Source organism: Rhineura floridana, chromosome 4 (genome assembly GCF_030035675.1).
Source record: "Rhineura floridana isolate rRhiFlo1 chromosome 4, rRhiFlo1.hap2, whole genome shotgun sequence".
In the NCBI taxonomy this organism is placed as follows: domain Eukaryota; kingdom Metazoa; phylum Chordata; class Lepidosauria; order Squamata; family Rhineuridae; genus Rhineura; species Rhineura floridana.
The window spans coordinates 207,956,520-207,970,831 of NC_084483.1; the positions used below are offsets into that span (position 1 = coordinate 207,956,520).

The window sequence follows — 14,312 nt, forward strand, 5'->3', positions numbered from 1 at the left end:
ATTGAGCACCATATGGACCAGGGGTTGCTAAATGGTGGTCTGAGAGCTTCATTCAGGCAATTTGTGGCATGTCTGTGGCTCTGTAGGTGAAGACAGGAGGTGGTGACGGGGAATTTTGTAGTTCGTTGGACTGGGGGTCCTTGAAGGAATTGAAGTCACAGGCTTGCAGCAAACAGGTAGGCCTTTATTGGATGACAAGCATAGGCTTGGTCAGTCTCCCTCTGAGTGAGTGGAGAACTGCAGCATGGCACTGCTCGCCTGGAGAATCATAGAATAGTAGAGTTGAAAGGGCCTATAAGGTCATTGAGTCCAACCCCCTGCTCAGTGTAGGAATCCAAGTTCAAGCATCCCAGACAGGTGGCTGTCCAGCTGCCTCTTGAACGCCATCCATTGCATTCAATATTCATAGTGATTTTTAATGGCATCTTTTTATTCTTTTATCATATTTTATTGCAGTACAATTTGAATTTTATGGTAATACTATACAATGCCTAAGAAATAAAAACAGCAATCCAAGACCCTCAGCAATTTTCAAGCGGTCCGTAGGAAAAAGTGTTTGGGAGCTAGCGATGTGGAGAAAATAGAGGCATGCTAACTGTGGACAGTAATTTGGACATGACTCGTCCCCAAAATAAACAGCCATTCCTCATCCTGAGGGTATGGCCTAAGAACATGTCCATTTAAAACATCATAAAAGCAGATCTTAAAATACATTAAAACAAAACAGTGTTAAAAACATTTTTAAAAAAAAAACTTTTAAAAAGGTTAAAAACATTATTAAAAAACATATTAAGCAATTCTAACACAGATGCAGACTGGGATAGGTCTCAAGTTCAAGGTTCTAGTTTTGGTGTACAAAGCCCTATACAGCTCGGGACCAGGATACCTCAAAGACCGTCTTACCCCTTATATACCCAGCCGATCACTGTGCTCTGCAGGTGAGGGCCTCCTGCAGATACCATCTTATCAGGAGGTCCATTCTGCCAAACATAGGAAACGGACCTTTAGTGTGGCAGCACCTACCCTGTGGAATTCCCTCCCCTTGAATATTAGGCAGGCGCCATCTCTGCTATCTTTTTGGCGCCTTTTGAAGACTTTCCTCTTTCAACAAGCCTTTTAGGTTGAGACCTATCCCAGTCTGCATCTGTGTTAGAATTGCTTAATATGTTTTTTAATAATGTTTTTAACCTTTTTAAAAGTTTTTTTTAAAAAAATGTTTTTAACACTGTTTTGTTTTAATGTATTTTAAGATCTGCTTTTATGATGTTTTAAAGTGTTTCAATGCATTGTTTGCCACCCTGGGCTCCTGCTGAGAGGAAGGGCGGGATACAAATTAAATAATAAACAAACAAACATATATACATAAGAAGAGCCTTGCTGGATCAGGCCAATGGGCAATCTAATCCAGCATCCTGCTCTCACAGTAGCCAACCAGATGCATATCGAGAAGCCCAGCAGGACTTGAGCACAAGGGCGCTCTCCGCACTCGTGATTCACTCAGCCTCTGACATTGAAGGCAGAACATGGCCAACATGACTAGTAGGCACTGACGGCCTCCATGAATTCAATATTTAAAAACCCGATGTTCAATAATTAAAAACCAACATAAACATTAAAAGATGCTGGGTGGGTGGGTAACTTTGCATAGAGGCCGTATAAAATAATTTACAGCCTGGATTTAAAAAGCCTGTGTGAATATTCAGCCTGTAGGGAAAATAATCTTAGCATGATATGGCTTGAGGAAGTGAAGTGTAGTGGTTAGATTGTTGGGCTATAACCTATGAGACCAGGGCTCAAATCCCCCACTCAGCCAAGAAGCTCGCTGGGTGACCTTGGGCCAGTCACGGCTTCTCAGCCTAACCTACCTCACAGGGTTGTTGTGAGGATAAAATGGAAGGTGGAGATCCATTTGGCTCAGCTTGAGTTCCTTGGAGGAAAGGTGGGATAGACGTGATGACCACAGCAATCTGTCAATTCTGTGCAGGTGTGTGTGGGTCTTTTTTAAGTGATTAAAGATGGTGCAGAGTGTGTGTTGTGGCTTTGCTTGTATGTAAACTGCAGATGTTGGTGAGGTGACACAGGAAAATGGAGCAATGTGCTTTTCATGGCTAGCTGGCATCCATCCTGAAATGCCACAGCTAAGCACCTTGTTAGGAGAGCCTGGACTTTTTTTGGGGAGGGGGGTTAGGCACTCTGGACGAGATAAGGAACCCTCCTTGCCCAGAATGGACAAGAAACATGCCTGCACTCTTAGCATTGCCCTGTGCATGTTTTGGTAGCAGACTGCAATCACCCCCTTCCCAAATGTTCAGCGTAAGTCACCCTCACCTCAACCTACTTTGCCAAATGAGCAGATCCAAGTCTACCAGAATCTGAATTCATTCCCCAAGGTGGACTTTGTGAGCTGCTGTATCAAATGCTTTAATAACACCCTGACTAAGTCCCATCTTACGACGCCCCTCTTTGTGTGCAGTCCTAAAAAAGGAGGATGGCAGCTCTCAGGTGTGATTTAGTCTGCATAAACCTCCCGCCCACTGCTTTATAACTTTGTGCGTTTGTGTGTATTAATTCCTTTTTCATTAGTAACAGGACTGCAATTTAAAAGGAGAGTGTTTTTTTCTCTTCCTGTAGCCTTATGCCACTGTGTAGCTTATCGCTACTCTTCTCCTTGCAAGTAGCGACACTCAGGGAAACCAGTGGGAAAATTCACTGCAAAACTTCACCAGTTCAGAATAGGGTGGTGTTATGTTGGGCTGTTGCCCTCTGAGCCCCACCTACTGGGCGTGGGGTTCTGCTACAGTTTACAGGCAGATGATATAATGGAGGCATTCAAGAGGCAGCTGGACAGCCATCTGTCGGGAATGCTTTGATTTCAATTCCTGCATTGAGTAGGGGGCTGGACTTGATGGCCTTATAGGCCCCTTCTCACTCTACTATTATATGATTCTAAACAGTAGACTAGTATAAAAAGTAGACTATTGGCTGGGGCTGATGGGAGCTCTCGACCAAAACACTTGGAAGGCACCAACTTCAAGGCAGGCCGAAGCAGTGCTTCCTTGGACAAATGTACCCCATGTCTCCCAAACAAAGCTTATTCAATGCCACAAGAATGATGCTTGTAAACTTTTTTATTCCAGTTACTGATTTTCCGCAAGTAGCTGTTGCAGCAATAAAAGCATCACCAGAGAAAAAGACATGCCCTGTAACCTAAACACCCAATAATTTACCTTCCCCGTAGAAAGATTCCTAAGGTAATCTGAAGCAGCAGCAGAGAAAGACTGAAGCCTTTGGTTCAGTAGTAAGGCACATGTTCTGTAGGGAAATGGAAAGGCCCAGACGTAATACCAGCTGCATCCACTTTGCCAGTGTTACAATCCTGAAGAATTTCAATTCTGTTACAATTCTGCACCAAGGATTTGCATAATAGTCTTTATTCTGCATGATTTGTTCTGATTTCCCTAGTTACGGGAAGAAGCGCAGATGCAGGGCATAGAAGCCACACTGTCACTCGGTGGAAATTCTATTGAGCAGACTCTTTGGCTTTTGAGATCTCAGTAGCGACGGCTTACACACTTAAAAGCGTATCTTCAAAATCTGATGAAAAGGCTGGGAAAGCTGTAGTCTTGCAGATGTTGCTGAACTACAAGACCCGCCATATTGTCCAGGCTATCTATGGCTGATGGCAACTGTAGTCCAACCATATCTAGAGGGCCACAAGTTCTCTATCCCTGCCTTAAGGGCTAGGAACTTGGTAGCTTTTTTTTAAAATTAAAGATAAATTGAGATTCTCAGGAAGCTGAATTTTGTACCCATTGCCAAATTCTGCGCTTCCACAGGACTAAAGTACACATAGAAACATTTGGCTAAAGGGTTTCTGGTATCCAGGCTGGGAAATACTGGGCTGGATGGGCCAATGGGCGGAGTCAGCATAAAGACATCTTTGCTTTATTTCATAGGTCCAGATTCCTGTGGCCCGATCACAGAAGCATAATGTGTGCTTGTCTTTGCTCTGATTGGCCAATTAAAAAGGAACAAACTGCAGAAGTTACAATGTGCACAGAAAGGTGACAGATGTAACAATGATTTTTTTAAGAACTGCAAACTATTGCAGACAGTGGAGGAATCATTGCCACGACCCTAAATGGAATTCTAAGCATATGCCCAGTTCAGACATCAAACCATGGTTTGCTGGATTAGGAACAAGTGCTCCCCCACTCCAGCTCCAGACGAGACTTCCTAGGTTTGTTAAACTACAGTTTCACTGTGACACTGGAACCTGGAAACTGTGGTTTAAGTGCTCCCTACAGACCTGGATTGCAAACATGGTTTGATCCTGGCTTGCAATGCTTCTCTGCAGGAGACACATAAATCAACGGCTCCTGATTTGTATGTCATGGGAAAACTGCAGTTCAACAAAGCAGGACATCCCCTCTGAAGCCAGGCAGAGGAGGAAGAAGAGGAGGAGGTGCCCACCACTTGTTCTCAATCTAACAAACCATGGTGTGTTGGACCAGAAATGCAACACTTCAACCAGTTCACTGTAAAATTTCTTATTTATTTATTTATTAAATTTATATACCGCCCCATAGCCAAAGCTCTCTGGGCGGTTTACAGGTTTGGACTGTTTTCTTAAAAATATTTTTCTCCTTTCAGCAGAATCATAATGAGCTGAGGAAGGAGGTCACTTTGGGTGTTTTGTGCTTTTAAAACATGATTTTAAGTCCACTTTCTGTCGTTAACTAATTCCTCCCAATATAACACATTTTTGCATGTCACCAACATGAAAATACATTTTGTTTCTGAAAGCATTGAAAGAGCTCCAGAAAATATCCATTATGACCCTTCTTCCCCCAAACCAACCAGCAGCAATTTAGTCCGGATGGGCACCGAAGTCCTGCTCAGAGCTTGGCAATAGTTTGCAGCGAAGCATTCTTGTGAACGCCCTCCAGCCACTCAATGAGGATTTTGTTCAGAGCTGCAGGCCTGCGGGGAGAGTGTGCTGTTGGCAAGGCAGGTATGTAATACGCACACGAACAAAGAAGATTTCAACTCAGTGCCCAGACAACCTACACTGATGCCAAATCACATTATGCTAATTCATTTCATGTGGCGCAGCGCTTTATGCTCACTTTCTCACTTTGTGCATTTTGAACCACGCCTGGTAAAAGAACACACACATGATATATACAGTATACAGACAAGAGAGCTGCCTGAACAGACTGCTTGGAAATAGGAACTCTAAACCTGCACGGCCCTGCACCGAATGTCACTTTAGCATGAACTCAGCAGAGAGGCCTTTGGCAAGACAGAGTGACACTGGCCTGCTTCACAAGACAAATTAAGCCTAACCGTGGTTTGCTGGGACAGCACGAATATGCAGGCTCCCAAAGAGGACCCCACAGCGCCTTTGCTCCTTCTCCATCACACTGAGGAAGGCCAAAGTTTGCTGGACTTATGGGTAAGCACTCTCCTTATGAGCTGAAGCTTGTCGTGAGTGAGGAGAGCTTAACCGTGAGCACCAGACTAGACAACACACTGAGCCTAACCTTGGCTTACCTCAGTGCAACACAGGAGAAAAAAAGGGCCCAATCAACATTCCCCCCACAATGGAAGTGTCAGGATGCAAATACATCATGTATTTCAAGCACACACACCCAAGAACCCTGGGAATTGTAGTTTACCCCTCACAGAGCTACAATTCCCAGCACCCTTAAACTACAGTTCCCAGGATTCCTTGGGGAGGGGGAAATGTGCTTTAAATGTATGGCATTGTGGCAAATATACCCACTTCTGCACCCATTGCGGCCAGTTCCAGAGACACTGGACCAAGCCCCATCCTTGGTTCTTTAATTGACTATTTCCCTTACCCCAATGCAGCTCAGTTAAAATAATTACACTGTGAATAGATGGCACCTTTCTATTTTGGTGATGTCCTTCGGAGACAGAGCAGCTTTGCAAACCAAACTGCTGCATCACTATTCCCCATTCCTTATCTTGAATCTATATACCTATGTTTCCTGTTATAAAAAGAAAACTTTGAATCGGCTAAACTCAAACAATCCGTTTGCAACATTTATAGATTACAAGTTGTGTTCACAGCAAATGCTGCTTCTAACACTGGCCTACATGTTTACTATGTCCAGATGTGAACCAGACACATTCTCTTACTATTATAACCTAGGTTTTGATAATATATAATAATCTAGGTTTTGTGTGAAGTATTAGTTCCCCTCTATTCAGCACTGGTTAGGCCTCATCTCGAATACTGCATTCAGTTCTGGTCTCTGCACTTTAAGAAGGATGCAGACAAACTGGAACAGGTTCAGAGGAGGGCAACAAGGATGATCAGGGGACTGGAAACAAAGCCCTGTGAGGAGAGACTGAAAGAACTGGGCATGTTTAGCCTTCAGAAGAGAAGACTGAGGGGAGATATGATAGCACTCTTCAAGTACATGAAAGGATGTCACACAGAGGAGGGCCGGGATCTCTTCTCGATCGTCCCAGAGTGCAGGACACGGAATAATGGCCTCAAGTTGCAGGAAGCCAGGTTTCGACTGGACATCAGGAAAAACTTCCTAAGTGTTAGAGCCATATGACAATGGAACCAATGACCTAGACAGGTAGTGGGCTCTCCGACACTGGAGGCCTTCAAGAGGCAGCTGACAGCCATCTATCGGGAATGCTTTGATTTCGATTCCTGCATTGAGCAGGGGGTAGACTTGATGGCCTTGATGGCCCCTTCCAACTCTACTATTCTATGATTCTATGAATAAAATAGCAACTGTTTGTATTTGATGTAATTCAACTAGATGTGGCTACAGTTACTTCACTTTGATGACAGTAAATTATGTTTAATAAAAATTGTTGGAAAAGTTGCAATGTATGTTACTTTGGCATATTACTGATTGAAGTCTTTCATATAGTTGGATATTTTGTGGAATGTAGATTTATTTTTCTTTGCTAACTGAGAAAGTTAGCAATTAAATTCAGGGATGCATCAGTCTTCCAAGGAAAACATTAGTATAAACATTCCTTCCTTTTGAGCATCTTTCTCTCTTATTCCCAAGGGGCCCAACTAACCTTTGCTTGTGGCCTAGATAGCCTTGTTGATCCAGGTAATTATGATTTAGTAGCGTTTTTCAGCTCTGCATCAATATTTTAGAATTATAATAGCATATTTTATAATGCTTCTATGTTATTATTTTCATTTATTTTCTCTTCTGTGATGTTTTATTAAATTCTGTTAAATGTGTTTACCAAACTTAATGTGCCTGAGAGTAATCCCTGAATATTAAATTTCTGTGTGCTAAAACAGTGGGGAATTACTCTCCCCCTTCATGTGGCATCTCTTGCAGAGGGAGCCAAGGTGTAGCTTAGCTGCCAGACCCACTGGGGTACACAGAAATAACACTTAGAGCTTCACTCTGAACAGAGCAAATTTGCCATGGTGCATATGCAGATCTAGCCCTTCATTACAGGTTTACAAAAATCCACCCCCTCCCCCCGAGTAATTATTAAAAGAATTTTTGAAAAAACTGTGTGTTTTTTTAAATCTAACTTTCACACTAACTTTTTAAACAAGATTTATTCATCCCAGCCTGGCTCTTGGCTGCATTTACCTCTCCATTTGTGTGAAGTGCCCGCACTCCTCAATATGCCCACGGCTCAGCTGAGGAATCTGAAAAGAAAGGCTCAGGTTAAAGGTTCCAGCCGACCCAAAATGAGAGAGGTGCTGATCCAGCATTCCTTGTGGGCACTGCGGCATAACTCTTGGATTAAACATGACTCAGGAGCAGCACGCCATTGTCTTATCACTGAGACACTGAACAGGAGACTGGGGAATGTGGTCTCCTCTGCCAGTTCATTGGCAGCCCTGTGTATTTTGGGCCACTCCAGCTGGGTGTCTTCTACAACATGTCACTGAGGCAGTAACAGCAAGTTCATGGTGGATTTACACTGTACTGTTGTTAGGAAATATTTTATTTCTAGGCCCCAAAAGTTGTTCAGAGATGCTAAATTGTATTCAGAGCTAGAGCCGCAATGAATGGTGGAACTAAGAGAAGGTGGGGAACAGAAGGCTCTAAGTTTCGTTTCTTCTCTGTCATGAGGGATCACACCAGAGGCGCCTCTCAGGCTGTAATATCTTGAAAAGGAGATAAAGTGTATCCCTTCTGGATTGTTGCTGTTTTCTCTTGTCTTGCTTTATATTACACATCCTGTGCAGTGTAGCAAACTCAGCACAAAAGAATAAGTGTTCCCAAAATACTTTGCTAGAATTGTATCCATAGCTTTACGTTATACTGCTGAGTGGATAACTTTCACAGGCATACTAGCCCCATATTTATCTTTCACTGGTGTCAATCTAACTCTCTTCCTCGCTTTTCCTCAGTTCATATCTCACATTAAGTTTTCTTAGATTGACAAGTGTATGAATTCTTTATCAATTCCTCGCTTTTTAAGAATTATAAGAAATGTAACAAGGATAAGAAGATGCGCTTGCTTTAACTATGTAATATTGTATTCCCATCTTATGATTTTAATAATATTGTATCTTGTTTTGCTTATGAAATCTATATAATGATGCTTCAATTAATAAACCATGCTCTCTTCCCTGTCAGACTGCTGTCTGTACAGCTTAGAGACCCCTCTTGATCAAGCAGTATTGTGTGTCTACTTTATGTTTATGTCTGGTATCTGGCCGAGCCACTGAGACAGGTAAATTAAAGCACCAAGCTTGCCCTCCTATCCAGGGCTGAGGAGTGTGTTAGCTCGCCCCTTCAGAGGGAAGGGGGGGGCGAATTAGATTTGAACCCAACACTGTCCCACCCATCATTCCACTTTATTAGTTGCTCTGTGATGGTTCCTCAAGGTGACCACACTATTGCCATCCCAAGGGGGCACTCTTGTATTATAGCACAACAAAAATGGGACAAAACCCCAAAACAATCCCATAATATGTATGGCACGAAAAGTTACAGGATTTCAGCAGGAAACTATTATTATTATTTTTAAATTCCTATCCCACCCTTCCTCCCAGAAGGAGCCTAGGGTAGCAAACAAGAGACAAAACACTAAGAATACATCAAAAACAAAAGATCTTAAGGACATTTTTAAAAAACAACCACCAAATCTTTAAAAACGTATTAAAAAGCAATTCTAGCGCAGACACAGACTGGGGTAAGGTCTCTACTTAAAAGGCTTGTTGAAAGAGGAAGGTCTTCAGTCTGTGTTGAAAAGATAACAGAGATGGCGCCTGTCTAATATTTAAGGGGAGGGAATTCCAAAGTGTTGGTGCTACTACACTAAAGGTCGCTTCCTATGTTGTGTGGAACAGACCTCCTGATGTGATGGCATCTGTAGGAGGCCCTCACCTGCAGAGCGCAGTGCCCGACTGGGTATATGAGGGGTAAGAAAATCTTTCAGCTACAGGTCACCACTAATTAGAAGCAAAGCAGTGTGTCCACCCTGAAACTTTTGTAGGCTAGGTGCAAATAGCATTGAAAGCAGTATAATTGCCCTGATACCATCATGAGCAAAAATTATTGTGAATGCACAATTAAAAGGACATCTGGAGGTGCCCATGACTGGTTTGAGTTGCATAGGGAGGGTAGCCAGTCCTGGAAAAGGGTCAAGAGTAGAAAACTTGGAATAGGCATAGGATACAGGAACAGTTGGGAGAAAATGTTTCCCAACATTCCTCAGAACCCTTCCTGGAATTCCCAAAGGTGATGAGTGCTTTGATCATCCATGAACTAAAGAATGAAGGTGAAGAACTGAGGGATTCAGCAGTGGGATGGCTTTTGTGCAGTGAGAGATCAGGAGCGGAAGAGCCAAAATCTGTTACTAGTGAGAAGGAAAATCAAGGCTGAATGTGGAAACCTCTTAAGGGGGAGGCATAACTAGGGTGCATTTCTATGGTAGAGGGAGAAGGGTGGCAGCTCAGTGGCCAACACTAAGAGTACTACCCTGAAAGGGTGTCGTGAGGGGGCCAGGCATAGCTGGCCGTCCCACAATTTGGCTGCCCCAATCAAAAAGCCCCCCACACTACTTTGGGCTCACTCCTACACCTCCATCCGTGGGGAAACACAGAGATGAGCCTTCATCATGATGATGATGATTGGGGATGGGCCATAGCTCAGTGCTAGAGCAGCTGTTTTACATGCAGAAAGTCCCAATTTCAATCCTCAGCATCTCTAGGTAGCGCTGGAGAGGTACCCAGTCTGGAATCGTGGACAGCTGCTGCCGGTCAGTGTAGACAGTACTGAGCCAGATGGACCAATGGTCTTGACTCAGAATAAGGCAGGTCCCTGTGTTTCCTATATTTGGATTTTCTTGGACAGGCTCACATGGGAGGAGACGGCTGTTGAAGTACCCTAGCTGAGGCTGTTCAGGGCTACAAAAGATCGAAACCAGGTCCTTCAATCGAGCCTGGAAGCAAACTGGAAGCCATGCAGATGGAGGATAACAGGAAAGGGCATTAAGTGATTCAATTTCTTGGCTTCATGTTGTTACTGAACTCAGTTTTAAATAATGTTGGCAGCTGCATTCTGGGCCGATTGATGTTTATGGACTGTCGTCAAGGGCAGCCCCATGTAGAGAGCATTACAGCAATCCAATCTGGAGACCATACAACAGGAAGGGCATTTGAGAGGGATGGTTTGGCTGCACCAACTGCAGTGTCACAGGAACACAGGGCACTGTCTTATACTGCGTCAGGCCATTGGTCCATCTAGTTCAGCATCGCCTACACTGACTGGCAGCAAGTCTCCAGGATTTCAGATTGGGGGCATCCCCAGCCCTACCTGGAGATCCCTGGGGATTGGATCTGAGGCCTTCTGCAAGCAAAGCAGATGCTCCGCCACTGAGTTAGAGCCCTTCCCCAAGCGATGGATTGTCTGTGCATTTGTGGGCAAAGGTCAGCTGCCCATTACAAAGGCTGACACTACGTGCCACTCACCCACTCCTCCATGCGTTTGCTCATATCTGGATGGAGAACGCCGTCCTTCCCAGCAGTAACCATCAAAGCGGGAACTGTGATCTGTAGGTTTAAAAAGATGCAAGGAGAATTGAGGCCGATTTGCAGCAGTGATTAACCATGCATTATTTTATGCGTTGCTCTGACTGGGTCGGGAATAATAATAATAATAATTATTTATTAGATTTGTTAGATGCCCATCTGGCAGAGATTAGTCTGCCGCTCTGGGCAACATACAACAAAAACACAAATACAATCCATATAAAAACATAGACCGAAAACATTAAAAGATTAAAAAGTTAAAAACCCCTAGAATTGCACTCTGACAGCCTAACCCCCCTCCCCTGCCTGGTTAAAGAGCCAGGTCTTCAAGGCCCGTCGAAAACACAGCAGGGAGGGGGCATGGCGGAGGTCAGTTGGCAAGGAGTTCCAAAGTGAGGGGGCTACGACTGAGAAGGCTGTAGACCTGGTCCTCACCAATCTAGCTGCTTTTATGGGGGGAATGAGGAGTAGACCATTGGTGATGGCCAGGGGACAGTCAGCTTGGGTGCAGCTGCCAAATCCTATATGCAAGGAATAGTCCCTCTTGCCAGACACAAAGTCACAATGCAAGAGGCCAAGATCGAGGGTTATAGTGGAAATTCCAGAGTAGCAGTTGTGATAGCTGAGCTTGTTGCCACAGACAAAGAGTCTTGTGGCACCTTAAAAGACTAAGAGATTTATTCTAAGTAAGCTTTTGTGGACAGGTACAGCTTGTTTTGTCAGATGCATGAAATACTATCCTCAGGTAGTAAACATTTTCATTGGCGATCTCTCATGGCCGAGTAAGATTGTCTTCCAAGATAAGGTCTTTAACAGTGGGCCCGTAAGTGACTGTGGAGGCCAATTCTGGTAGTGAACACAGAGATGTAGGCCCATCTGCACTATACATTTAAAGCAGTATTATGCCACTTTAAACAGCCATGGCTTCCCCAAAAGAATCCTGGGAAGTGTAGTTTGTTAAGAGTGCTGAGAGTCGTTAGGAGACACCCCATTCCCCTCACAGAGCTACAATTCCCAGAGTTCCCTGGAAAGAGGGAATGACTGTTACTCTGCAAAACCTTTTCCAACTCTACAGTATCTTTTTTGAGGGGAGATGACCAGAACTGTACACTGTATTCCAAATGTGGCTCAGATTGGTATAACGGCATTATGATACTTGTCCTAATGATCCCTAGGACACAATTCACCTTTTTTCACAGCTGCTGCACACTGCGTCAACTGCAAGTTGTAGCCTAAAACAGCTGGAAGGACACAGCAAAGGCTCTGCTAACTCTGACAGAGAGATGAATAATTTGCTACACTCAGAAACTTCAGCTGGTCTAAAGTGCAGCAGCCAGATTACTGCCAGCGGTTCCCTTTAGAACTCATATAACAGACAATGAGAAGACATGTCGTCGTTATGTGCCTTCGAGTCGATTATGACTATGGCGACCCTATGAATCAGCGACCTCCAATAGCATCTGTTGTAAACCACCTTGTTCAGATCTTGTAAATTGAGGTCTGTGGCTAATGCTGGGAGAAACAGAAGGAAGTAGAAAAAGAGGAAGGCCAAACAAGAGATGGATTGATTCCATAAAGGAAGCCACAGACTTGAACTTACAAGATCCGAACAGGGTGGCTCATGACAGATGCTACTGGAGGTCTCTGATTCATAGGGTTGCCAGAAGTCGTAGTCGACTTAAATGCACATCTCTCTCTCACACTCACTCACTCATGCACGTTTTAAAACAACCAATGTTGCCAGTTTGTTTCAGGGCCCAGTTCACAGTGCTCATGTTAGTGTTTACCAGAGCTTGGAAAAGTTACTTTTTTGAACTACAACTCCCATCAGCCCGAGCCCCAGCCAGCATGGCCACTGGATTGGGCTGATGGGAGCTGTAGTTCAAAAAAATTAACTTTTCCAAGCTCTGGTTTAAACCCCTAAATAACTTAAGTCCCTTCCCTGCCCCCTTCCCTGCAGGCCCTCTTGGGTGTTGAGATCAGCACAGGGGGGGGCTCTTGGTCATTCCGCCACCCTCGGAAGTTTGGGGTGGTGGTGGCCCCGGAGAAGGCATTCTCTGTGGCAGTCTCTACGCTGTTGAACTCCCTCTCCGAATGAAGTGTGTTTGGCAACTTCACTGTACAACTTTCGGCAAATGCTGAAGATGCACCTCTTTACCCTGGCTTTCGACACCTCAGATGTAGATTTTTAGGACCCACCCTGTTTTCTGTGATGTTGCTTAGGTTGTTTTTAAGTGTTTTTAATTATGGATTTTAAGACTGTAACCCACCCTGGGACATTTGGGGATAGGGCAGATGATGATGATGATGGTGATACTAATACAGATCTTCTTCTCCATTTGATCAGCTTGAGGTTTATGGTGGGCTTTTCCAGCTTTGTGCTAGGCAAGAGGGCGGACAAATCAAGGGAGCTTCCTCCTCTGAAGTGCTAAGGAATACCCACATTCCCCTCCGGCCCTTACCTTCCTGCGCTGCGCAGAGATGTCCCAGCGCCAGTTTGCTTGCAGGTTTCGGTACCAGTTCAGTGGTCCTCTGAAAGAGGCAGAAGGAGAGAGGAGGTGGCTTTTTAGAGGCCGATTACAAGTCCCCTCGGAGGATGCCACTGCTGAGTCTCACAGTCCCTTCAGCCAACGTGACATCTGCCCTCCCAGTACAAGCTGTTCTGTAGTCCTTCAGCATAAGAACATGTAGGGCCAAGCTGAGGTGCCCCCATTTCGCCATTCCATTTGCATGCAGCAAAATGGGGCGGGGACAGAGGTGCACTTTAATTATTTTTCCAAGCGTGTATGGAGGGGGGGGGGAATGGTGGCACTGGTGGTGAAGATCATCTTCCTGGTGGTTACCAGCTATCATTCCATCATCACACCCCCCCAGTCATTAGAAACAAAGGAAGCTGCCTTATATTGCTGCCCTGGGCTCCTGCTGGGAGGAAGGGCGGGATAGAAATCAAATAATAATAATAACAACAACAACAACAACAACACTGGGATGCATAGAGCTGTTACATCTAGCTTCTACTGGTTTCTCGTCTTTCCAGTCTTAAATTCAGTTCTCCACATTTCTGCAGCAATTTGCAGGGTTTTGTTTTTAAAAATTTATCAGCGTTTTTGTGCGAATTTCTCTCCACACACACATTTTTGTATGCTGCTCTGACTATTGTGCACTTTGCTGTATACAGTGCGTTTCTGTAAGTGTGTTTCAGAAGAGGGCAACCAGAATGATCAAGGGGATGGAGCGACTCCCTTACGAGGAAAGGTTGCAGCATTTGGGGCTTTTTAGTTTAGAGAAAAGGCGG

The 14,312-nt window shown here is 44.4% G+C and overlaps 1 protein-coding gene across 1 annotated transcript in view; it reads right to left on the reverse strand.

Moving 5' to 3' along the window:
* Window positions 1–3,110: 3,110 nt before the first annotated feature.
* EPHX2 (epoxide hydrolase 2) overlaps window positions 3,111–14,312 on the reverse strand; it is an 86,478-nt gene continuing 75,276 nt past the window's right edge. The window contains exons 16-19 of the mRNA XM_061625861.1: window positions 13,480–13,549; window positions 10,958–11,038; window positions 7,620–7,678; window positions 3,111–4,983 (exon numbers count right to left, since the gene is read on the reverse strand). Coding sequence (XP_061481845.1) covers window positions 4,899–4,983; window positions 7,620–7,678; window positions 10,958–11,038; window positions 13,480–13,549 — 295 coding nt within the window. The 3' untranslated portion in view covers window positions 3,111–4,898. The remainder of the gene's footprint in view (window positions 4,984–7,619; window positions 7,679–10,957; window positions 11,039–13,479; window positions 13,550–14,312) is intronic.